This window comes from Hemicordylus capensis, chromosome 2, assembly GCF_027244095.1.
Source record: "Hemicordylus capensis ecotype Gifberg chromosome 2, rHemCap1.1.pri, whole genome shotgun sequence".
NCBI classification, from domain to species: Eukaryota; Metazoa; Chordata; class Lepidosauria; order Squamata; family Cordylidae; genus Hemicordylus; species Hemicordylus capensis.
In genome coordinates, this window is record NC_069658.1 from 171,112,641 (window position 1) to 171,138,649 (window position 26,009).

Genomic DNA, 26,009 nt, shown 5'->3' on the forward strand with positions numbered 1-26,009 from the left:
TAAAACTACTAAAATATTTTTATTTCTATTATAACAATGCACAGAAAAGATTAAAAGGGGAGTATAAAACAATAAAATCCAGATTAAAAATGAAAAAAACAACAATAAAAAGCAGTATAAGACAATGAGAGGGGAGGCAAGGGGAGGCAAGGGCAAAGGGGGCTTAGTTGCGAGTTACTGTCCACTCCTGAGGCTGTTGGGCTGTGCTGTCAGTCCAGACCATGGGAAGAGTGTGCAGTGGACCATTGCACAAGTCCAATGTGCACTGGACTTTCCTGCAGAAAGAAAAGAGAAAGGGTTACATTGGCAGGGGATGCTGCTCATGGCATCTGGCACTTAGGAGTGTCAGTCTGGGTTCCCTCTCTGATGGGCCATGCTCAGTGGCTGAGGCACCTGTCCCTCCATGCAGAAGGTCCCAGGTTCAGTCCCTGGCAGCATCTCCAGGGCTGGGGGAAACGCCAGTCTGCAACCTCTGAGAGCCGCTGCCAGTCAGTGTAGGCAGTACTTAGCTCAATGAACCAATGGGTGGTTGGGCCAGAAGTGGACAGTAACTTGCAACTAAACATGTAGTTTCATGGGATACACTGATCACCACCACACTCCCTGCCTTTTTCAGGAGAGATCTGGAAGCAAGAGACAGCAGGTATCCATAGGCATAACTGGGGGGGCAGGGGGGGCACGTGCCCCAGGCGCCATTGAGGTGGGGGCGCCATACCAGTCCCTGCCACCCCCACCCCATTGCCCACCTGCCCAGCCCCAGGGCCCCTCAGCCACTTGCCTCCAGCTCCGGCTGATCGGCAAAGAGGCTTAGGATCGGCAAGGCAAACTGCAGAGCTCTTCTCTCCCCGCCTCTCAGCTGATCGGCGGGTGGGCGGGGCTTCCAGAGAGGCCTCCGAGTAGGCCTCCCTGAAGCCTGAACTCGAGTAGGCCCCAAGCAAGGAAGGAAGGAAGGAGGAAGCAGGCAGCAGACCCTCTGCCCAGACCAGACCATCCAGAACAGCTATTGCTAGGTAGGCTGTGAATTCCTTTTTGTGGTTACCCCCATATATAGGGATCTGCTTGCCATAGGGCTTTGATATGGGGGGGTGGGGCGAGACTGAGAAGTCTCTGAATATTTAATTTAAAACAGACTGGAAAATGTGCTGGCTTTAAAAACAAAAACTATCAAAAAAGGCCTATAGGTGGCTTGTTTCATGTCAGAAAATTACAAACACTTCTGGAACAAGTATATTTTATTTATTTTCATTCATTCATTCATAAATGCTCTTATGTTCAAGTTGTTTTGCAATCCAGAAGGTGTGAGTGAGAACTGTGAAGCATGTGTTGTGATTTTATTTTATTTTATTTTATTTTTCTTGTGTGTGAACTGCTCCCCAATAACTTGCAGGGACTTCAGGGTAAATCTGGCCAACATGTGAATGCAGCACCTCTATTCCAGAGGAGATGTGTGTTAAAGGGCTTTAAAAGCCTGGTGTGAAAAGACTCCTGGAATCAAACTTTCCTGAATTTGTTCAGAATTCTGAGAAAACACACATAGGCTCACCCTGCATGGTTGAAAGTATCATTTGCTAATCTGCAGCAAGGGGTCCATTTTAATAATTAGCATTGCTAGTGTGTTCTAGGCATTAAAAGTAGCACAAATATATAGTACTCAATGTATATCACTATATACTGTGAAGTGTGCATGCGTGTATTCAGTGAAATGTATTCCCAGGTAGCATACTTATTTTGAAATATCAGACTTGAATCCTTGGGGGCCTGGGGTGTGTGGAGGCCCTGGACTTTGAGGGTCTGGGGGCCCATTTTGAAATCCTGTCTCTGGACCCATTCCAACCTTGCTATGCCCCTGGCGGAATAGTTACATATGTATTGATCACTACACATGGGTTTCTGCACAGCACCTGCACAGAAGAAACTTCCATATAGAAAATGTGTCTCTTGTAAATTGACCCTGAATTTTCCATTCATCACTGGGATATCTGAGAGTTAGAGTCAATAATAAAAGAACAGCACACTGCTTGTGAAGGGAAGGGGCAAATTACAAAGATTTCTTAGTTTGGCAGGGGCTGGTTTTGGCCCTGGCAGAACTTGGCTATCTGCTCCTGTTGCAAATTCCTCTGTCTAGTGTGGCAAACTAATGTATCCTCCTCCCTCTTGGTGTCAAAGTAAGCACTGGTGTGGTGAATGCACATATACCCCATCATGAGCCAACAGTCATCATAAGACAAAGGCTGGCAGGAATCATTCACTGGTTTATAGACACACACACACCCCACCACCTTCTTCTTCCCCTATTTTGCTAGTGGCTATTTGGGCAGGTGATCCTCTAGGACAAAGTCATGTTTTTTAAAGAATGAGAGGAGACAGAGAAAATGACACTTGGAATCCTCGCATAACTCCTGACTGTTGTTCTAAGTCTTTTACAGAGATGGCTCATGTTTTCAGGTTTTGATCAACAACCATGTCTAGATGGTACAGTATTCTAGTCTAGATGGTACAGTGTTCCTTTTAACAGGGATTTCCAGATATTGCTGACTACAAGTCCCATCATTCCTGCTTGGACAGTGGCGCAATTTCAGTGCTTGCCCTAGGCGCCATTTTCCCTAGTTACGCCTCTGAATACCCGTCTTGTCTTTTCCATTTTGGGACACAAAACCTATTACTATGTTTAAAAGCATTTATTTTCTGGCCATGAGGACTGCAAACTTAGGCTTTTGGTGTGCAAGACATTTCTTTAAAATATATATTTCTAAAGAGCCTTGTAGCCTCATGTTTCCTTTTTCCTGTCCCAGTATACTTGCACGGATGCAGCCCACAACCCACATTTGACTATGGCTGTGACACATTTCCATATTTCCGGGGGTGGCGGGGGGCGTGCGGCGGGTGGGGGGGGCAATTTCAGTGCTTGCCCCGGGCGCCGTTTTCCCTAGTTACGCCTCTGCAGATATCTGCCTAGGACCCTGTCAACAGGAGCTGTTTCCTGCACGCAGTCCTCCGTGGGAATGATTCTGAGAATGATTCATGTCCCTTACTGAGCCCTAACAGAGAGTGTCTGTGGGGACACAGAATGTGCGCTTACTGACCCCTTACAGAAACCTCCCCACTTTCCCCTGGCACCCACACTGCAGTTGCCTCCAAGGCTTCAAGACAAACCCACACAGGGTCAGCCCTCACTGTTGAGCAGGGGGAGGACATTAGAGACAGAGTTGGTGGGGTTGTGCCCAATGAGCACGATGCAGTGTGTGGTTTGGAATCCCATTTGCACGCCCAGATGAATGCCCTCACCTCTTTGGCCTGGGTTGGAAAAGGTCACACTTCCGGTGACAGAACCCTTGCTACACCTCTTGCAGTCTGCAGTCTGCAGAAATGCACACCCCCTTGGCAAGGACTTATGGCGAATTGAAAATAAACGTGTTTCACAAAAGGAAAAAATCGATGAAAAAAGAGTGGGGGGGAAGAAAACACCGAGTCTTGTGGCTGCCCTACAAATGGGGACAGGGACTTATGACTGTCCTTTCTGGCAACAAAAAAATACGTGCCTGAAAAAACAAAAAACCTCAAACCCATGGACTTATGGCTGCCTGGAGATTTGCAGCGACTCTGCAAGGCAATAGGAGAAAACGTTCCAGGAACTTGTCACTGGCAGAGAAAGGAAGAGGATTAATGAAGTACACACTACTCACTCATTCCCCGACTTGGCCATGGGCCGCCTCAAAGCAGCACATCCTTTCTTTGAGGGCAGTGTTCTCCCTCTGCAGCCTCTCAATTTTGTTGATGTACGGCTGCAACAACTCCTCCACGCACTCAGGAAGGCTGGGACCTGCAGTCTCTGGAGGCTCCTCTGAGAGTGCAGCAAGAAATGAATGCACAGGTCAGAGGCATGATTCAGGTATGCACTCCTTTCCGTCCGCAAATCCAGCTGTGCACTGGGTACATCGTTCCCTCCCCTTTCACAACTCAACCCCTGGGAAGTGCCCACAGAGTGCTGGACCAGGGAGAGGTTGTGGGGGTTTGTGGGGGGTTCTACTGGTGCTACAGATAGGGGTTACTTTGCTGACCTTCCTTGGCATAACAGAAACTCTTCTCCGGCTCCTCAAAGTGGTGGTCCATGGCCTCCTTCACCCTTCTTGCGACATCTGAGAATAAAAATTAGAACAATTATGTAGGGGTGTATGAACCGGCCCGACCTCGAACCGGTTCGACATCAAACTGATACGGCTCAAAGGCTCGCCCTCGCACTGCACCAGGCCTGGGTCAGCTTGAGGTTGAACTGGACCCCACCCCCAGGCTGGCTTGGGGCCTGTTTCGGGGCTTTAGAGTGATAGATAGATAGATAGATAGATAGATAGATAGATAGATAGATAGATAGATAGATAGAAAGAAACTCACCGGGTCCACAAATGGCCAGGGTGCACGCGCAGCGGCCTCCAAATGGCTGCCGCCACCACGGAAAGGGCCAAAACTGCTCTAAAATGGGCCGTAATGGTCCATTTTAGAGACCGGGAAAATTTGGAGACCGGGGAAATTGCTGGAGACACCCCTAAGGCCACCGCCAGACCAGGCAGACCTGGCGAATATGACTCTAGAATCCCTGAACTGGCTCGAATTTGAGCCGAGCCAGGCGATTGGATCAGGGTCACAAGAGCAAACGTGCCCAGTTTGGTTTGGGTCCAGTTTAGACATCCGGGCAAACCAGTTTAGTGTATACCCCTACAATTGTGACATTGTGTAGCAATGGAGGTGCACACAAGGGAATGGGGAGCCTTGCTCCTACATACCATCTTCCATGGCAGCCATCCGTGCCTCCAGCGCCTGGAAGCACATCCTCCATTCCTCTTGACCTGCAAGGGAAAGATTGCAGGTGTTTTTCCTGTACGTGGTTCCACTTTCCTGGCCACACAGCCAGCAGGATCATCCCATGGGCCATTGAACGGCCATTGCTCACCTGCTGCCCCGCCTGCCCCCACTGTGCCCTGTAAGGTGGCAGTCCCCTCTGCATGCCCAGCTGCAATAAAGAGCAGAAAAGAAGACATTGTCGAAGGCACGTTCTGCAATGTAGCATCCCAGCCTATGCACACATCTGGAGGGGAGGCCTAGCTGCTGCTTACCATTCTCAAGGGCTTCCACTCGCGCCTCCAAAGCCTGGATGTGCAGCCTCCATTCCTCCTGACCTGCATGGGAAAGATTGAAAGTGTTTGCTTAATGTGGTCCCACTCTCCTAGCAGGATCTACCTCATGGGCCCCTGAACGGCCGTTGCTCACCTTCTGCAGTGCCCCCTGTGGCCTCCTCCTGCTGCACACTCACTGCTGCAACAAAGAGCAAACATGAATGTAGGCCTTGTGGAAGGCACTTCCTGCAATGCAGCATCCCAGCCCGCCCACTCCCTTCTGAGCAACTTTGTCAGGGCACAGCTGGATCTGTAGCTGCAGGATCCAACTCATGGCCTCTGTGGGAGCCATGGAATACATTTGAGGGTGTGCATTAGGGGCTGTGGTGGGGAAGGATGTTCACCCTGTGGACACCCCTCCCAAGGAAACTTTCTGCGTCTAAGCCATGGGTGGATGAACACCTTGCTCTTCCCAAAGAGGAGCCCCCACCCTTGACATGGCTGTTGGATTAGGATGTACAGACATAGATTATGGATTATGCACAGACATAGCTGTGTGTGTCCTCGCTTGGATGAAGCAGAGTATGGACTGTGACTGTGAGAAACTGCAAAACACCGGTCGACCTACCGGCCTGCTGCTCCTCCTCCTGACTTGGAGCTGGCCCCTCACCCTCCTCCACTGATGTCAGGCATTGCCTTTGCTGCTGCACATCTGTGGTGGACAGAGAAGGCACATCATGCCATCGGTCCACCCTTGCACAGAAGCACATGAACGCATGTGTCCACATGCAACAAGGCGTGCGCCAAGAGGCTGTGCACTCTCCAAATATTTAAATTATCCGCCTGAGTGCCAGCCTCCCTTCTCCCCCTCTCAACCCCCCTTCTCCCCCTCTCAACCCCCCACCCCTTTATCAGCCTCTCGTGTCGCTCCAAAAGCCCCAAATCTGGCATAAATTTGGTGGGACCCAGGGAGGAGTGGCTGAGCACAAAGACCACCACCATATGGGAATCAAGACCAAAGATGGTGGGAAATTGTGCAGGATGCACAGTGGATGCATGTTGACAGCACTCTTTTTCAGAAAAATATATGAGAGGGCAGGGAAAGGGGGATAGGTGGCAACATGCCAGGCAGTTCTGCATTCCATTTCCTGGTTGAATGTTGATCTCTAAATGTTCTGATGGGTTTCTTGTTAAGTGGGGTGGGCCAAGGGCCCAGACCAACATTCAAAAGCAAAGAGTGAATCGCACGTACTTTCTGGGCACCTATACTCCCAGTTGGCTTCCCTGCCAGATCCCACAATTGCCTCATGGTGCAGTAGTGCGGGGGTGGGGGGGGCAGATGGACCTTGGAAGCCCTGCAGGGCATCACAGAAGGAGGCCTTCAGCCTCTTAAATTTGGACCGTATCTGTGATTGGTCCAGAACCCTGAAGGATATGGCCTCAGAGGGGAGGCAGGAGCTGCCCATGAACTGACCGGCATCTGTTCTTCTTCCTGAGGAACAGGGAGAGCATGCACTCCACTTCCTCAAGGAGCCAGGCCTGGCCTTTCCTGGCCGCCATTTTCTCAAGGAAGCGAGGGACTTGCGCAAAGAGAACCCAGGAAACCGTGTGCTTCCAGAAACTGTGCCCCTGCGCAAGGGTGGACTACAGCAGTCGGAACTATTTTTTTGTTTCAAAGCGGTAGCGCTCCCTTCTTGTTTATTATTTCTCTGTGTAAACCACTTTGGAAACTTTTATTGAAAAGCGGTATATAAATATTTGTTGCTGCTGCTGTTGCTGTTTTACACACAGTACTAAAGAATTAGCCCTGTAACAAATGCACCCAATAAATTAGTTCCAATCCCACATATTTTGCCTCTGCCAAGTGAATTGTGCAGGGCAGGAACTCTCTGTTTATGTTTCCCGCCTCAAAAATGTCCGTGAAGCTCGCTCTGCACAAGCACAATGGAACAGCAGGACCACTGAGATTACTCAGGAATCAACGGTGGGAGCACCAAGATGACAAACTCTTAGGGCCTGGCTGTAGGCTGTGGATTGTGTGGGAACACAGGGACTTCGCTAGGAGCATAGGAAGCTGCCTTATACAGAGTCAGGCCATTGGTCCATCTTGCTCAGTATTAGCATCTACCCAGATTGGCTTCTCCAAGGTTGCCGGCAAGAGTCTCTCTCAGGCCTATCTTGGAGATGCTGCCTGCTGTGTGGAGAGCTGAGGGACTGAAACTGGCCCCAGTAAGTTGTGAGTTCTGCACACATGGATCTCTTGGCAGGGGGGTTCTTGGTGAAATGCACACACTCTGCTCCTAGAAGCACCCTTGGTGCCCTCCCCCGCCCCATGCTTTGATGTGTGCTGGGCTCTGGGCTCTGCCCAAGTTTGCGCAAGCTAGAAAAGTGGAATGTTGCTCCCTCTGCTGGCAGTTTATTGCAAAGCCACCAAGAATTGTTTTAAAAAAAACACCTCGTCATGTCATTGGCAAGGGGGGGCCCCTCGCTCCCTCTGAGACCCCATTGGCCTAAAATAGAACAGGAGGAAAGAGCGGAGAATACATTTTAAGGGGAATTTGAATAGCCCCTGCCTGGAAAACGCATTGCAATGGACAGCCATATGGCTGTGGCCTACCACAGCCCTACCACGGACCATTGAAACCACCCTTTATGCATGGTTTCAACCCGATCCAGCAAGACGACACAGGTTACACCACTTTTTACCAGTGTAAAGCTTGCAATCTGAAAAGCACCCTGGAGGGATCCCAGGTGAGGGGTGAGAAAAGCAGGATCGACCAAAATCCCTCCCTTGGGCCCAACTGTTAAGGCTCCAGGCTCCTTGCTTATCCCACTTGGCATCCAATCGCCCTAACCCAGGGCTGCACAACTTCGACCCTCGTGCAGATGCTGGACTACAACTCCCACCGTCCATATTGGCAGCTGTGGCTAGGGATGATGGGAGCTGTAGTCCAAAACCAGCCAAAGGGCCTAAGTTGTGCAGCCCTGCCCCCGCCCTTCCTCAGAAATAGAGCCTTTGCTCAGGCCTGTTACAGGGATGTATCCAGCACACCTTCAACAGAAAAAGCCAACTGTCCGGCTGAACACGAGGGACAAGTGACGCACCCATCCTCTGGACGAGCCCAGCTGGGAGCAAAGAGGGCTGCTACCAGCAGGGTAGGCTGGGGCATGACCAGGAGGGACCATTTGCCCAGACCGCCATGTTTGGAGGAAGCCTATAACATTCCAACGGGGTCCCCGGGCATCCCTCCAGGAGCTCTTAAGAGAGGGCTCCTCCATCTCTCCTGAAGGGCCCTCCCACTACTGAGAAAAGTGCAGCCCTGTGTGGAGGTCCACCCAGTAATAGGAAATGGCCCTCACACTGAAGGTCTTTTTGCCCAAGGGGCGCCCGCTTGGGAAAGTGGGAAGACCACTGACTTACTGACTCCAGGGTCTGCCACCCAGAGTGTATGGAACATGGCCAGGCCCAGTGCCATGGACAATATGGCGCCTCCAAGAGGCAGTGCTCCAGCGGACCAGGAGAGCTTGTCCACATCCTGGAGTGGCATAAGGGCCTTTGGGCTTCCGAAGGCCTTGGCAGCAGCTGGAGGGAGGGAGGGAGGGAGGGACGGGCGGACGGACGGACGGACGGAAAGAAAGAAAGAGGGGTCAGAGGCAGGGAGACAGGGCAGGGTCTGAGTGTTGAGAAATAAACACACTGGGGCTGATGAGGAGGGTAGGATGGAGCGGACCCCCTCCCCCCGCACTCCCCACCCTGCCTGGAGCAGAGCTGCAAGGTGGAGAGGTGGGAGCCCGAAGACTTAAATGCTGTGAGGCACCTTCCCTTTGACTCAAGGCCAGCCAAGGTGCAAGGGAGATGTGACTCCATCGGCATCGCCACTATGCCTCTGCTGGCCACAAAGTAGAGCGTACAGGCATGCCCCTGGTTCCCTCCCATTCTTGCATTCCTGCTCGAACTCTTCTGTGATTGGTGGACTGATCCTCTTAGGACTCTCCCTTCACAGTGCTCTCTCCCCCTTCCTCCTCCAGTCCTTCCTCCCACCGCCACGGAGCTAGTACAGGGCACAGGCATTCTGTCCAAGTGTGGAACTTTTCGGAATAAGGCTTTCCAATCTCATCTGTGGGCTCTGTTCTCATCAGACTGGCCTTCCGATTCAAATCCCCCCTGCTCTTCCACCTAGATCAGACCCCTTTCAAATCATACCATAGTGGTTCTGATGGTCCCCGTCCTGCCACTCTGCATCTTCTTTTACTTTCTCCTCCACCTCCTCTTCCTCCCCATGGCAGTGTCTATCCTCCAGCTGGCGGGGCTGGGATACTGGATGGGGGGAAAGACGATGGCAGCTCTAACTCTCAAGGAAGCAGAAGCCTACCACTCCTTACGCTGCCGTGGGGTGTGTGCAAAGTGCCTCTTGAAGCCTGGCAAATAGCTCACGCAGGCAAGTCCTGAGCAAGCTCACTCCCCCTCCCACAAAAGAGCCCTCCATCTGGACAGGCCCATCTGTGGAGCTGAGCACCAATGCACAGATCCTGGGGCAGCAGAGAGCACAGGGGTCTGCTAACGTAATGGCAAGCCTGTGTGTGTGTGGGGGGGGACGTGCAACTGTGGAGAAGGAAGGAGAGACGTCTAAGCATTAACAGAACGAGACCCTCCACAGCATCTCTCTGCCCCGGACTTGCTGCACATTCCAGCCACCATTCAAACCCTGCATTTGGAGCTGCAGTTCCAGCTTCTCTAGGGTGGGGGAAGGCGAAGGCAGGGCTCCAAACGCCCTACAGGCAGATGGGGTGGTGGTGGTGGGAGTGGCACCCGCACCAGAGGGCAGTGGAGGGCGCTCTAGAGACAGAGCCCTGCTCCTTACCTGGCTCAGCAGTCAGGATGGCTTCCGTCGCCCTTCTCAGCTCCATCCTGAGCTCCTACAAAAAGAAAGCCAAGGAGGGAGATGAACCTGGAGCTGCCTTCTGCCAAGCCAGACCCTGAGCGACCCAGCTAGCAGATTCCCTCACCCTCACCCCCCGACTGGCAGCAGTTCTCCGATGCCACAGGGTGAACCAGGGCCTTTGGGCATGCAAAGCAGGCGGTAAAAGGCAGACTCACTCTTTTATTTATTTATTTATTATTTTATTTTTTACATTTCTATCCTGCTCTTCCTCCAAGGAGCCCAGAGTGGTGTACTACATACTTAATGTTCTCCTCACAACAACCCTGTGAAGTAGGTTAGGCTGAGAAAGAAGTGACTGGCCCAGAGTCACCCAGCAAGTCTCATGGCTGAATGGGGATTTGAACTCGGGTCTCCCCGGTCCTAGTCCAGCACTCTAACCACTACACCACGCTGGCTCGCTGAAGAGGAGTTTTCTTTTAGTCGCAGATCCCTTGCTCCCTCTAGGCACCCCTCCTTTTCAATATGACCCACTCGTTCACTCTGACAGGTACAAACCTATTCTCTGCTGTTCCCATCTGGGGGGGCAGGGTTGCATCTCTCTCCCTACACACCCACCCCATTCTCTCATTGCCCTGTATCGCATGGAAGCTGAAGGCAGGCAGAAAAAGGCCCGGCCCCACACCTTGCTTCTCAATCCAAGCAGCTCCCCTCCAGTGTGAGCACCCTGCCTGGCTGAGCTCCTCCTCCTCCTCCTCCTCTTCCCCAATCCCTGCCTTGGAGTCTGACCCCAGCAGGATGCACCCATCGCTCTCATGTCCTGCCCGTCCTGAACCTCACACTGGCCTGCTTGGAGGGAGACCCTCACCGAGGACTGGCAGGCCCCGTCAAGGCAGTTCTCCCCTTGACCCCAAGATGGAAGGCGAGGGCTTCCCACCCCCACCAGCAAGAAGGGGTCACTCCCTGGCTTGCCCAAGGAGTGCCTCACCTCTATACTCCGGCATTTGGTGTCCAGGACGTCCCATGCCTGGCCGATAGGTTGAACCTCCCCATTGCTGTCTGCTGGAAGAAGAGATCAGATTAGTATTTGAATAGAGAAGGTTGGGGGGGGGTTGCGAGCGGGGGGGGGGGAGAGTCACCTGCATGTGGGCCGGGAGGGGGAGAAGGGAGGGTCAGCTCAGACTGGGGTGCTGTAAGCCACCTTCCCTTTGACTTTGAGGCCAGCCAAGGTGCAAGGGAGTGGGCAGCCTGATTCTTCACTTTGCACCCAGAGCGGACCCCTTTCATTCAAGTCATACCAGTATGGCTTTGGTGATGCAGCTGCTGCTCCTGCTCCTCCTCCTGCTCCTCCTCCGAAAAGCAAGGGAGATCTTGGCAGATCTGGGATTCTCGATGGGGGGAAAGACAAAGGCAGTAAGTTGCTGTGTCTGTGTGTGTGTGTGTGTGTGTGTGTGTGTGCGCGCGCGCGCTTCCTCATTTCCCTGATAGAGCGATGTGGACAGCATTGGCCATCCTCCATGTGCTGGGTGAGAGGGCTTACAAAGGGCAGGGGGGGGGCTCACCATCCGGGCCGCTCTCCCCAGCGGGAGGGCCAGAGGGCAGCATCCACCACCCACCCATCCACTGGAGTGGACATCAAAAGCCGGGATCAACTCCCAAAAGACCGTCCAGGCCTGGAGCACCCCAAATAGCTCACACTAGCCATTATTAAGCAAGCTCACTCAACTTCCCACAAGAGACCCTCACCACCTGTGGAGCTGAGCACCCACAGGGGGCACAGGTGGGGGAGGGGGCTGTTGACATCATGGCAAGCTTTGTGTATGTGTGTGGGGGGGTAACTGTGGAGAGGGAAGGAGAGACACCTATGGAATGGCCGTTTCAATAAATTAATAATATCTTCTTTAAAAAATACTAATGTCAAAAAAGAGAGAGAATGAAACAAAAATGTCTATTATTTTTACATTACCTAAAGAGTCTGCATAAGACCCACTGAGGCTGGTCATGCTCCCCATCATCTCAGCTGCATTGGAGACCAGGAGTGGGGGGAGAGAGGAACCATGATCAAAAGTCTGAAGCCACAGGAGCCTATTAATACGCAGCCAAGAAGGCAGCGACCAGAAGGTGCTCTGAGGGCTTGGCCCCACACGGAGGGACTGTTTGCCTGTGTGTTTTATGGCAGAGGGACCCCATCAGGTTTCCAAGGAAGAGGAGGGGCTGAAGTCCTCCAGGGCAAAATGGGCAGAATTGGGCATTCTGGACTCTGTGGGCCTCAACATACACTGGATTCAAAAGAGAGAGACGTTTGCCTTGCATGTCCCTTCAGTCATGTAGACAAATGCCTCCTTTTGCAAAAGGGCCCCCTCCAGATCTTAAATAGTGGGGTGTGTGGGGAGGGGCAGGAAGCAACAGGATCTTTTTTACCTCCAAGACAGAAGGGGAAGCGAACTGTTGAAAAAAGAAAAGAAAAACAGCATGTCAAAATTAAACGTGCCCTGCACCACGTACAAGTGATGAACAAGCAATGTGAAATGAGAAGGTTCAAAGGGAGGGGGTTCCAGATGTTAGCGGCCAGGCCAACCCTGGGGACTAGAGGGCCCAGGACAACCTCTTGCGGGGGGAAGAGGAGAATGTTTCCACCCAGGGCTGTTTCGGGAAGCTATCCAGCACACTTCCGACTGGGAAAGGGCATCGCCAGCTTCCCTGGGTGAACACCGATCGGGTGGAGGGGGGCAGGGATTCTTTACCTTCGCCTGGTGAGAGGCAGATGTGCACTGGTGGGGGAAAAACCAAAGCAGAATATTAGAATGAATGCCCTTTGACTCAAGGCCAGCCAAGGTGCAAGGAAGATTTGACTCCATCGGCATCGCCACTATGCCTCTGCTGGCCACAAAGTAGAGCGTACAGGCATGCCCCCTGGTTTCCTCCCATTCTTGCATTCCTGCTCGAACTCTTCTGTGATTGGTGGACTGATCCTCTTAGGACTCTCCCTTCACAGTGCTCTCTCCCCCTCCCTCCTCCAGTCCTTCCTCCCACCGCCACGGAGCTAGTACAGGGCACAGGCATTCTGTCCAAGTGTGGAACTTTTCGGAATAAGCCTTTCCAATCTCATCTGTGGGCTCTGTTCTCATCAGACTGGCCTTCTGATTCAAATCCCCCCTGCTCTTCCACCTAGATCAGACCCCTTTCAAATCATACCATAGTGGTTCTGATGGTCCCCGTCCTGCCACTCTGCATCTTCTTTTACTTTCTCCTCCACCTCCTCTTCCTCCCCATGGCAGTGTCTATCCTCCAGCTGGCGGGGCTGGGATACTGGATGGGGGGAAAGACGATGGCAGCTCTAACTCTCAAGGAAGCAGAAGCCTACCACTCCTTACGCTGCCGTGGGGTGTGTGCAAAGTGCCTCTTGAAGCCTGGCAAATAGCTCACGCAGGCAAGTCCTGAGCAAGCTCACTCCCCCTCCCACAAAAGAGCCCTCCATCTGGACAGGCCCATCTGTGGAGCTGAGCACCAATGCACAGATCCTGGGGCAGCAGAGAGCACAGGGGTCTGCTAACGTAATGGCAAGCTTGTGGGGGGGGGACGTGCAACTGTGGAGAAGGAAGGAGAGACGTCTAAGCATTAACAGAACGAGACCCTCCACAGCATCTCTCTGCCCCGGACTTGCTGCACATTCCAGCCACCATTCAAACCCTGCATTGGAGCTGCAGTTCCAGCTTCTCTAGGGTGGGGGAAGGCGAAGGCAGGGCTCCAAACGCCCTACAGGCAGATGGGGTGGTGGTGGGAGTGGCACCCGCACCAGAGGGCAGTGGAGGGCGCTCTAGAGACAGAGCCCTGCTCCTTACCTGGCTCAGCAGTCAGGATGGCTTCCGTCGCCCTTCTCAGCTCCATCCTGAGCTCCTACAAAAAGAAAGCCAAGGAGGGAGATGAACCTGGAGCTGCCTTCTGCCAAGCCAGACCCTGAGCGACCCAGCTAGCAGATTCCCTCACCCTCACCCCCCGACTGGCAGCAGTTCTCCGATGCCACAGGGTGAACCAGGGCCTTTGGGCATGCAAAGCAGGCGGTAAAAGGCAGACTCACTCTTTTATTTATTTATTTATTATTTTATTTTTTACATTTCTATCCTGCTCTTCCTCCAAGGAGCCCAGAGTGGTGTACTACATACTTAATGTTCTCCTCACAACAACCCTGTGAAGTAGGTTAGGCTGAGAAAGAAGTGACTGGCCCAGAGTCACCCAGCAAGTCTCATGGCTGAATGGGGATTTGAACTCGGGTCTCCCCGGTCCTAGTCCAGCACTCTAACCACTACACCACGCTGGCTCGCTGAAGAGGAGTTTTCTTTTAGTCGCAGATCCCTTGCTCCCTCTAGGCACCCCTCCTTTTCAATATGACCCACTCGTTCACTCTGACAGGTACAAACCTATTCTCTGCTGTTCCCATCTGGGGGGGCAGGGTTGCATCTCTCTCCCTACACACCCACCCCATTCTCTCACTGCCCTGTCTCGCATGGAAGCTGAAGGCAGGCAGAAAAAGGCCCGGCCCCACACCTTGCTTCTCAATCCAAGCAGCTCCCCTCCAGTGTGAGCACCCTGCCTGGCTGAGCTCCTCCTCCTCCTCCTCCTCTTCCCCAATCCCTGCCTTGGAGTCTGACCCCAGCAGGATGCACCCATCGCTCTCATGTCCTGCCCGTCCTGAACCTCACACTGGCCTGCTTGGAGGGAGACCCTCACCGAGGACTGGCAGGCCCCGTCAAGGCAGTTCTCCCCTTGACCCCAAGATGGAAGGCGAGGGCTTCCCACCCCCACCAGCAAGAAGGGGTCACTCCCTGGCTTGCCCAAGGAGTGCCTCACCTCTATACTCCGGCATTTGGTGTCCAGGACGTCCCATGCCTGGCCGATAGGTTGAACCTCCCCATTGCTGTCTGCTGGAAGAAGAGATCAGATTAGTATTTGAATAGAGAAGGTTGGGGGGGGGGTTGCGAGCGGGGGGGGGGGAGAGTCACCTGCATGTGGGCCGGGAGGGGGAGAAGGGAGGGTCAGCTCAGACTGGGGTGCTGTAAGCCACCTTCCCTTTGACTTTGAGGCCAGCCAAGGTGCAAGGGAGTGGGCAGCCTGATTCTTCACTTTGCACCCAGAGCGGACCCCTTTCATTCAAGTCATACCAGTATGGCTTTGGTGATGCAGCTGCTGCTCCTGCTCCTCCTCCTGCTCCTCCTCCGAAAAGCAAGGGAGATCTTGGCAGATCTGGGATTCTCGATGGGGGGAAAGACAAAGGCAGTAAGTTGCTGTGTCTGTGTGTGTGTGTGTGTGTGTGTGTGCGCGCGCGCGCGCTTCCTCATTTCCCTGATAGAGCGATGTGGACAGCATTGGCCATCCTCCATGTGCTGGGTGAGAGGGCTTACAAAGGGCAGGGGGGGGCTCACCATCCGGGCCGCTCTCCCCAGCGGGAGGGCCAGAGGGCAGCATCCACCACCCACCCATCCACTGGAGTGGACATCAAAAGCCGGGATCAACTCCCAAAAGACCGTCCAGGCCTGGAGCACCCCAAATAGCTCACACTAGCCATTATTAAGCAAGCTCACTCAACTTCCCACAAGAGACCCTCACCACCTGTGGAGCTGAGCACCCACAGGGGGCACAGGTGGGGGAGGGGGCTGTTGACATCATGGCAAGCTTTGTGTATGTGTGTGTGGGGGGGGGGTAACTGTGGAGAGGGAAGGAGAGACACCTATGGAATGGCCGTTTCAATAAATTAATAATATCTTCTTTAAAAATACTAATGTCAAAAAAGAGAGAGAATGAAACAAAAATGTCTATTATTTTTACATTACCTAAAGAGTCTGCATAAGACCCACTGAGGCTGGTCATGCTCCCCATCATCTCAGCTGCATTGGAGACCAGGAGTGGGGGGAGAGAGGAACCATGATCAAAAGTCTGAAGCCACAGGAGCCTATTAATACGCAGCCAAGAAGGCAGCGACCAGAAGGTGCTCTGAGGGCTTGGCCCCACACGGAGGGACTGTTTGCCTGTGTGTTTTATGGCAGAGGGACCCCATCAGGTTTCCAAGGAAGAGGAGGGGCTGAAGTCCTCCAGGGCAAAATGAGCAGAATTGGGCATTCTGGACTCTGTGGGCCTCAACATACACTGGACTCAAAAGAGAGAGACTTTGCCTTGCATGTCCCTTCAGTCATGTAGACAAATGCCTCCTTTTGCAAAAGGGCCCCCTCCAGATCTTAAATAGTGGGGTGTGTGGGGAGGGGCAGGAAGCAACAGGATCTTTTTTACCTCCAAGACAGAAGGGGAAGCGAACTGTTGAAAAAAGAAAAGAAAAACAGCATGTCAAAATTAAACGTGCCCTGCACCACGTACAAGTGATGAACAAGCAATGTGAAATGAGAAGGTTCAAAGGGAGTGGGTTCCAGATGTTAGCGGCCAGGCCAACCCTGGGGACTAGAGGGCCCAGGACAACCTCTTGCGGGGGGAAGAGGAGAATGTTTCCACCCAGGGCTGTTTCAGGGAGCTATCCAGCACACTTCCGACTGGGAAAGGGCATCGCCAGCTTCCCTGGGTGAACACCGATCGGGTGGAGGGGGGCAGGGATTCTTTACCTTCGCCTGGTGAGAGGCAGATGTGCACTGGTGGGGGAAAAACCAAAGCAGAATATTAGAATGAAGTGCTCAGTGCACTGATGCAAAACTTGGAAGTCAACAGCGGGCAATGGCGGCGGGTGGGGTGGGGTGGAGAAGAGACCCACAAGATAGTCTTACCTTCCCCTGGTGAACAAGGCGCCCGATGTTCAGCTGAAAAGTAGTACAAACGTGGAATGTCAGAATGGAGCCAATTCTGACGAACTGAAGCCAAGCCCACCCTGGTCATGAGAGACCCAGAACCCTTCAGAGGGGGACCTCCACTCGCCCACACACAGCCCAAAGGTATCGGGCAAAGAAGGTCTTTTCCTTGCTACCCAGGATCTCGGGGCCTCCACTGGTATCAGTACCTTGTTCCTCAGCTGGAATGCTGTAGAGAGGAACAGAAACATTCCTGTTAGTAAATCACAGGAAACTGAGGGATCTTTCAGGGATGCTAGGGAGTGCTGTGTGCCCCCGGCCCCCTCTTCTAACATGCCCACCTCCATCATCCTTTGCGGTGGCTTTCTGATGCTTCCTGCAATGATACATCTTCCTGCAAAGCGAAATGTGGCCACAGGAGGGCACTCTTTTGCCACCCCAGGAAAATATAGACCCCTTTGTCATTAGTACAGTAGGTACACCAAAGCCTCAGCTATCTGCACTGCAATAAATGGCCACAGGAAGGCACCCCTTTGCCACAGCAGGGAGTTATTCACACATGCCTTCATGTCGCGTATCTGAAGAGCGAATCTGCTTCGCAGCAGATTCGCAAGACATTTAATTCAGGGGATTAAAGGGACAGTTCACATAGGGTTGGCTCTTCTCCGCAATCCCTGGTAGATCTTTCTCCAGTGCGTTCCCACTGGCTTACTCCGAGTTTTTCCTCCAACCAATCACAAATCACATCAGAGAGGAGGAGAGCAAGAGAGCTTTTGTTGTTGTTGTTGTTGGTTGTTAGTTAGTTAGTTAGTTTGACAGCTAAGAATGGAAGATCTGGATGATGAGTGTTGCCAAGCAGGTGGATCAAACAGCAAAACACTTAACCCAAGCCTGCTGAATCTGACCCAAATCTTTGCTGATTTTTATAATGAACTTGTCTTTGTGAGTGAATGCCTTCATCACCTCATACCCCCCCCCCAACACACACACCCCAGACCATCTAAGAGTCAGGGAGGTTTCAAAAAGGTCTCAGGTTACATCAAGCTGTAGCCTCCACTCCACATATCTAAAGCCTACATTAAGACCCACATTTCGCAGCTTGTGCTTGCATTTAACTCAGGAATTTCTCCCTCCCCTTCTGGACTCCCTCCACAGAATTTCACCAATCTGCTACAATGCCCCCGCCACACACACACACACACACACACCCCAACACCACCACAATTGCAAATCACTCAGAGCAGACCATACCCAACACAACTGTCAAACTCCCCTTCACTGAGTTTTGAAAAACTCCTAATTACTGGCAATGGCCACTACACACATCAAAGGAAAAGCAGTGGGGCACAACAGAAGACTTGGAGTTTTGTTTTTCCCCCAAAAGCTGCTGAAACTAGAGGATTTTTGAAAACTGGATATACTTTGGGCTAAGCCAGAATGCACAGCCTTGATTCAGGGGGAATCAGAGTCATGTCTGTACTGGGCCCTGATAGCCCAGGTACTTCTGTATAGTACTGTATGGTACCAAAGGGCTTTGGAGTTTGAGTTCCTGGGAGTTATTTTTGATACTAGGCTAAAATGGGCCTCACACGTTTTATATGCAATAAACAGGTGTAAAGTGAGATTGGAAAGGAGAATTTCAGGTAGCACATAGATAAACAAACTTGATGGTTAATCAGATTGGTTTATCAGATCGGTTGTGGATTATGGCTGCGATGTCTATGCCTCAGCATCCAAATGATCTGTTCTGCAGAAACTGGATTCTGTTCATACAAAGGTCTTACAGATCTCCTGTGGTCTTCTGCCTGTAATATTATGTGGGGTCAGGGAGGATGGCCTGGAGATTGACCATGTCTGGCCCGAGACATTTCACGGTGGGGCACATTACGGAACTTACGTTTTGGCGCAAATAACTCTATTTGCAGACTGTGCTGGGAGTTTAGTAACCTCTAGGAATTTCCTAATGAATGATGCCCTCATGTGGTCAGGGTTACGTCCTGGTTGGCTGAAGGCTCCTTATTAGGGTTGTGTGTTTTGTATTTTTTCTGTTTTGATTTGTACCAAATCCGAATCAACCCCATTTTGTATTTTGTCCGCAATTAAGCCTTCCGAATCACCCCAGTTTTGTTATTAATCTGAATTAATCCGAATCTGAATCTGAATTAATTCAGATTTAAAAATGGGTCATGTGGTCAAAAGAGTGGGTGGTGTAGTAGTTAGAGTGCTGGACTAGGACTGGGGAGACCCGAGTTCAAATCCCCATTCAGCCATGATACTCGCTGGGTGACTCTGGGCCACTCACTTCTCTCAGCCTAACCTACTTCACAGGGTTGTTGTGAGGAGAAACTAAGTATGTAGTACATTGCTCTGGGCTCCTTGGAGGAAGAGCGGGATATAAAATGTAAAAAAAATAAAATAAAACTGCCTTGGTACTATGGAACAGCTTCAAATGTTCATTTAACTGAACTGGAGTGAGCCGTAGCCCAAACAAATCAGCCTACTGTTCAGAATTGTTGAGATTTATCATCACTGCATTTAAGAAAGTGCAAAACCATGGATCATGGTTACAAGAAAGAGAGAAGCAACTAAGATTCCTGGGGATGTCAATAGATTGACAGGTGTATTCCCCACCCCCCTCCTTTTGTCTCCTGTAGTCCCATGTGGATGACCTGTCCCTGCAATGGCAAAAGTTGTGAACCCCTGGCTTAGACATCATGTCCCACCAAATTACATTGTGGCCAAAATCACATTAGACTGCTCAACTTGGGCAACAAAACTTAGACACCACTATAACTCATAAAAATCAGAAGAAAAACAAAATAGCTCTTCAAAAGAGCCCTGAACAAGTCAAGAGATTCTTTCTAAACCTTTGGAAAGAAAAACCTGTTTAATTCCAGAACTTTCCTAACCAGCTTCTCAAAAAGCTTCTCCACACAATTTATACCATGGCTTTTTGCAAGAGCTTTGGAATTGCACTGAGCTCCCAAAGATATTTGGGTATTTCTGTCTCAAAGTGCTGTCTTCCAAATCCCTTTGCAAGGTCAGTTTGCATTTCAATCACACTGAATACAACACTTAACTAAACTATTCATGCTCAACAGTTTTTGCATATCTTATCTTCTGCTAATCACTCAGTGCCTCAGCTGGAGTGGAGAGAGTCAGAGAAGTCAATTAGAATTGCAATGCTTTTCCGAAGAACAAAGCATTCTGTCCGAAACACAGTCATTTCGATTTGGAAACAAAAATCTCTGTTTTTTAATTCTTGGTTTTGTTTTGGTTACAGAACCTCCGAAATTGCCAATTTTGGGCACAAAACGTTTTGTACCCAAATCGAAATGCACAAGCCTACTCCTTATGTCTTCTTATGCAGACTATCAGAATTCCCTGCATGGCCACAGCATCCCCCTATATAATAGTGGACCTGGGATGCCCAAGGAAAGGGTCCCGGGGCAGAGGCAGTTTGGGATCCAGAAATAAAGCTATTGCCAACCCCCACAGACAAGATTTGGAAAAAAGTACAACTCACCTATCTTCTGCATAGGATCTAGAGGAAGAGAAAGGAAGACAAGCTTAGGCAAGGGTCATGGAAACCACATGGAGGGGGGATGCTTAGGGGCAGCTTTTGAAGCCAGCTTCAGCTGGAGGGCTCATTTCCCCACAAATCCTCAGGTGGTTCTTGGGTGCTGCTGCTTCTCACAGCCTAGAACCTTAATTGCCTAAATCAAATGGCAATTACCCGAGCAGGCAACCTCTGAGGGCCCCCTTCTTTCTGAGGAGAAGCTGCATGGTATGAATACTGGAGATGAAATTGTGTTAAGAGGGGAGAGCAAAGCGATGGGTGAACACACCCAGCTGGACTCTGGATCTCACAGCCCAGGCAAGGGAAGGACATCTATCAACACCAATCACAGGGGAGCCATCCCACCATCCCAGTCATTACCTTGGTTGAAAACAGCCAAAACAGCCACCCATCTTTAAGAATAGTTGAACAAGCCAACTTAGCGCTCTTGAAGATGGTGGCGAATGACCATCCCACAGAACCTTCGCGGGTCTCCAAGGGCAACCAAGATCTCAGAATCCTGTGGCCAGTAGTAAAGGACTGGCTGTGTTTTGGTTTGAATCCAATCTCTGTCTCAGGGATGCAGATCAAAGTTCCAAACTACCTAGGTGGAGTCACCCCTATCACTTGTCCTCCCCTTCCTGCTTTCTTCCCTGCACCCCCAAATCTCATGCTGAAGTTCCCTAGTTGGGGAAATTCCTCTGCCACTTGGCACTGGAGCCCTACCTCTAGTCAGGATACACATAAAGTCTCCTTCACACAATATGCAATCAACCTGTAGAACTCACTGCCACAAGATGGTGTCAGTGACTTTTGAAAGGGGTTTAGACACATTCATGGAGGACAGAGTCCTCAATGGCTATTAGTCAGGGTGGCTAAAGGTAGCCTCCAGGTGCACAGCTGACCTTTCGGCTACATGCAAGTGGGGTGGGGAAAAGCCAAGTGAGCAAAGCCATGCCAGAGAAAAGAATTGTCTTCACAGGAACACTCTTTTCCTCAGGTTTTGGGGTCAGTGTAATAGGTATGTGCAAACTGATTTGGGTAGAAATCTATTTGTACCTGCATCTAGCTGATTTGGGGTGATTTGGAGACAAAACAAATCACCCCTGTGGTCCATTGGCTAGATTCGAGGACAAATCGAATTGCGCCTGGTCTGATTCGAATTGAATTGAGAGTTAGATCCCTCCTATTAATTTCCCCAGATTCTCAGCTTTCATTTTTTAAAAAAAGCTAAGCTCTAGCCCTTGGCGAAGTGGAGATATGGAGCAAAATGTGTAGTCACTATTTTTCAAGTGTTTGGATTCCTTGGTGTAGAATAACTTCCCCTCAATGAATCCCTATGAGGATTCATTACACACCTTCATTTCTTCTATTCATTTTGACTGTCTTTTCGACAGTGCCAACTGTCAAATGCCATGTGCCAACTACACCCCACTCCTACCCGCAAGGCAGTGGGATACTACTCAGTTTATGTTCTAGGATCCCCCCCCCGCAAGTGTTTAGGCTCTTTTGTGTCTAATAACCTTTCCTCATAATGAATCCCTATGAGGATTCATTACACACCAAAGAGTATAAACACCTCAAAAATTCCAAAAATATAAACGCAGTACCCAGTGGCTAATTCCCCACCCCCACCTGCAAAGCAATGGGGTCAAAATGAACAGAAGAAATGAAGGTGTGTCAAGAAGACACCAAAGAATCTAAACACTTCAAAAATTCATAAAAAAAAAAAAAAAGAAATCCAACATGTGTTGTTGCCCTCTTGTGATGCCCATGCCTTCACCCAAAGAACAGGCTCCTGCTCAGGGTTGGATAGGAACAGAAGACGCTGCCTTAGACCAAGCCAGACCATTGTTCTACCTAGCTCAGTACACTGACTGGCAGCAGCACTGACTGGCTACCTAGCTCAGTACACTGACTGGCAGCAGCTACTGCATAGACATGAGAAGGGGAAATCTGCATGGACGGTGGGTCCAATCTGTACTTTGTATGGGTGCACCTCGAGGTCTTTATTGCTGACTCCACCTCTTTTGTGAGGGGGGCAGGATTTACCTCTGCGAGCCTTATCTGCATTCTTCCTGCTGAGTTAATTGGCACATTGGCTTGGAGTGCAGAGTGGGCTTGGCTGGAAGTTCACCTGCTTTAGTTAACTTCTGGGGTCTACTTAGGGTATCCCAACATAGGGAGGGCATGCATCTGCTCCCCTTTCCAATTTGCTTCTTAGCAGCCAAATATGTTGGGGGTTGTAATTTTTATCCCCCAGTTTAATTAGCAGAGCACTAAAGAAGCTACCCATTCTAGCTACAGAACAGTTTGCAGAGTTTAGTTGCTGCAGCTATTTAGAGAAGACACATGGAGATTCTTTTAGAATAAAATACTAAGTAGATCTATTGGAGAAGTACACCTTTGGATAGGAAAGACCTAATCCTTAATCTAAAGAACTACATAATGAATAGGTAGGGGGAGAGAGAGATGTTTCCATCTTCTCTCTAAGAGGAAAGGAAGGGATTCCTGACTCTCAACAGGAAATACCTGAAGAGTCATATCAGGGGTCATAGAGCAGAGACAGGTAGAACAGCTAGGGAGATGCTTACTCACTGTCTCTACTCCCAATGTCATTAGGATAGTTGGTGCCAAAGGTGGTTGCACTGGAACTCCATCTCCAACAAAATCTAGGCGTGACTGGCCCACTGTCAACTAAGTGACCTGTCCCCATGTGCCACAAATGGAGAGCTCATGATGCTGTGATTCTCCTGAACATATCAAGAGTGAGATCTCCAAGCCTGGAGACTCAAATACAAGGGGCGGGCAGGCGGGCGGGGCTCCTGGGAGCTGGCAGGAAAGCATTGCCAGTAACAGATGCCCCCCTCCAATCCTAGCTTCAGTGTTTCATCAAGCTCACACCATGAGTGACCCGAGAAAAACCCATCACCGCTTCATGGCCTCAGCCTATTGCTCCCTGTGCTGAGGCTGTCCCAACCATGCTCCATCAGGGATGATGACAACCTAATATTTATACCCTGTTGTTGATTTTTAAAGCTCACTAAAGTGGTTTACGTAGATATGAATAAGTGAATAAATAAAATGGCTCCCTGCCCCCAAACGGCTCACAATCTGATAAAAGAACCATGATAGACACCAGCAACAGCCACTGGAGGAATGCTGGGCACAGCGCTATGGAGACGGTCTGGAGTACCATGGAGGAGGAAGCCAGACCCAGAGCCCAGCAGTTGTAGGGGCTGGGAGGGGCTGGGCCCACGGGGGTAGCAGCTGCCCACAAGGAGTCAGCAAAGTTCCTTGCGGTCTCCAGGAGATGCAACGGCCTGATGCATCCAGGACTGAGGCTCAAGGACTGCCGTGGTGACTCTGCAGAGAAATGCAGCAGCCCTCTCAGTTTCACCCCTTCTTTAGGAAGACTGGATGAAGCTAGTGATGGGGCGGGGCGGGGGGAGGCACAGATTCGCCTCCAGGAGTGGAGGGTAGGGGTCTGCATGAACCATTCGCCACCGAACCGGTTTACCTGAAACCGGGAAGTTTCGAAGGTTTGATCATGAAGTTGAACTGAAGCAGGGGTGGTTCAGTCCACAATCAAACTGGACCAAGCCCAGTTCACGTGAACCAGCTGGGCAGCAAAGGGGCAGCTGAGAGGGGACGGCTCCTAAATGGAGCTGCACTCACACTTTGCACAGCAATGGGCAGGGGGCAGAAGCAGAGGCTCCTCTCTCACCACCCCTGCCCAGCCACCCCTGAACATTTACTGGATCCCCACCGTGGGGGAGCCAGGTGGAGTAGTGGTTAGAATGCTGGACTAGAGACGGGGAGACCCGAGTTCAAATCCCCATTCAGCCTTGGTTCTTGCTGGGTGACTCTGGGCCAGTCACTTCTCTCTCAGCCTAACAGGTTTGTTGTGAGGAGAAACTTAGGTAGGTATGTATGAAACCTAGCCTCTGGGCTCCTTGGAGGAAGAGTGGAATATAAATAATAAATAAATCATATTGTTTATCAATTATTAATATAAAGAATGGTATAATAAATACATACTTGTAAAAGGGGAATCCTCCGTGAAAGACAGAGATGGTGTGCCGGTGGCCCCCACAGCCCCCCTCCAGATGATGGTTGGTGGCAGCAGGGAGGCACGGGCAGGAAGGACAGCCTTCGCAAAACACACCTGGGAGCATCTCCCACCAGCCTATCACCAAGGTGGGCAGGTGCATGGTTCTGGAAGGGCAGCCGCTCTTCAAGCCAGGGATGGTAGCACAGGGTCATTGCTCACAGCTGCGGTATCAGCGGAATCAGAGATAGGGAACACCTGTCTCTGCAGCACCAACTGAGAGGCTGCAAGTTTATCAATCTTAAATGAAGTTTTTGCTGCCCACATTAAACCTGTGTGCCTCTTTCAAAATGCAAATGCTATTTGTACCCAAACGAACAGGCCAATGGGGCCCCCCCAATAAACCGTTTAGGGGGGTTGATGCACCTGGGGAGGATCTATTTTGCCCACCCTCCACTCGCACTGTTTTGAATGGATGGTGCTGCTGGCCCATGGGTCACAGAGAATTTACTCTAAATGAACTGGGAGGTGTATCAATGGGTCAGAAACCGAAGGGTTACGTGGGAAACTCTGTCGCCATAGGAACCGGTCTAGTGCCCCTTTTCTGCTGTCCCTGATCAAGTACTGGGATGGCAGTCATGGAAGCACAGAAAACATTCCAGGGAGCAGATGAGAGTGCATTCCGCAAGGGACCCAGCTGCCCATCTTCAGACAGCTGCAGGCTTAGCCCCGTGGTGTAAGCATGCAGTCTCTCTCCTTGGCAGCCCCATGAGGGACAAAACCACCCTGAGCCATTTTGGAAGGGCATTGATACAAATCAAATAAATAAATAATAAATAAAAGATCCTCTCGGCCCAGAAAACGTGGAGTGCGTTGCGCGCGCGGGGGGCGGGTGGGGAGAGGTGCCTGGCAGACATTGCTTCTTAAGCAACGTGAATCCAGTCTCCAATTCTACCCTCGAGGCCGGGAGAGAGAGGAACACCCTGTTCTTGCAGGGGGGTTGGAAGAAGGGGGCCAAAAGCCCCATCCTTGTGGACTTGTGAAGGCAGTCCACCATCCCCCAGGGGCAGCCAAAAGAGGACCCTCACCAGGGGAGGCATGGATCCTCCTCTCCGTACAACAGCCACAATCCTTTTACAGGATATTTGGCAACCATGGCCAGGAGAATGGCAAGTGGGCATCTCCACCATAGCTGTGAGTAGAGTGGGGAAGGGGTTAAACTGCCGAGGCCCTTACGAAGCTGGCTGGCAAAGTCGGAAAGGCCTGACCGTGCTGGACACGATCCCTCAGGGATCTTGGCCAGTGGCAGCCACCTTGATGATGTGCTGACAACCAGCCCGCAATCTGGCGACATGAGTGGCACGTAGCTGACTGGAAGGCGGCCTCGGTAGCCGAGGAGGAGAGAGGGGGCATCCCACCCTGAAACCAGAGGTATGGTCAGAAAAAATAATCACGGTTCGGCAACCTCTGGTTTTGTGTTATGTGTGCATGCGGCCAGTGTGTATCATTGTCCTTACGTGAGTCTGAAATGTTCATCAGCCAGCATGGAGCAATGGGCACTTGACAGGGTTTCACACTTTTAAATGCACTACTGTTCCTTTCCAAAGAAAGTTAGTTGCCCTTCAG

At 51.1% G+C, this 26,009-nt stretch overlaps 1 protein-coding gene across 6 annotated transcripts; it reads right to left on the minus strand.

Annotated features, from left to right (window-relative positions):
• On the minus strand, positions 1 to 26,009 carry LOC128348294 (involucrin-like). 6 transcript variants are annotated; one of them, XM_053304109.1, is made up of 26 exons: positions 25,901 to 26,009; positions 20,300 to 20,317; positions 16,983 to 17,002; positions 16,753 to 16,785; positions 16,594 to 16,620; positions 16,271 to 16,294; positions 15,817 to 15,870; positions 15,148 to 15,237; positions 14,837 to 14,907; positions 13,831 to 13,885; positions 13,184 to 13,297; positions 12,733 to 12,759; positions 12,410 to 12,433; positions 11,955 to 12,008; positions 11,287 to 11,376; positions 10,977 to 11,050; positions 9,971 to 10,025; positions 9,313 to 9,426; positions 5,737 to 5,820; positions 5,263 to 5,307; positions 5,109 to 5,171; positions 4,946 to 5,005; positions 4,779 to 4,841; positions 4,059 to 4,136; positions 3,684 to 3,841; positions 1 to 275 (listed from the first exon to the last, which is right to left on the minus strand). In XM_053304109.1, the coding sequence occupies exons 1-25, from the start codon at positions 25,927 to 25,929 to the stop codon at positions 3,684 to 3,686; spliced, it is 1,524 nt and encodes a 507-aa protein (XP_053160084.1). In that variant the 5' UTR covers positions 25,930 to 26,009; the 3' UTR covers positions 1 to 275. The 6 variants fall into 6 exon arrangements, with proteins under 6 accessions (XP_053160084.1, XP_053160085.1, XP_053160083.1 ...); XM_053304110.1 differs by having other exon boundaries at positions 10,977 to 11,047; positions 14,837 to 14,910; XM_053304108.1 differs by having other exon boundaries at positions 14,837 to 14,910.

Bases quoted from the DNA above. Each gene is read 5' to 3' on its own strand.
- LOC128348294 (XM_053304108.1), bottom strand. From the start codon at position 25,929: ATGCTGGCTGATGAACATTTCAGACTCAC. The intron at 11,377-11,954 runs GTAATGTAAAAA...CCCCCCATCGAG, and splicing joins GTCTTATGCAGACTCTTTAG to AATCCCAGATCTGCCAAGAT. The intron at 4,842-4,945 runs GTGAGCAATGGC...TTTCCCTTGCAG, and splicing joins GGGGGCAGGCGGGGCAGCAG to GTCAAGAGGAATGGAGGATG.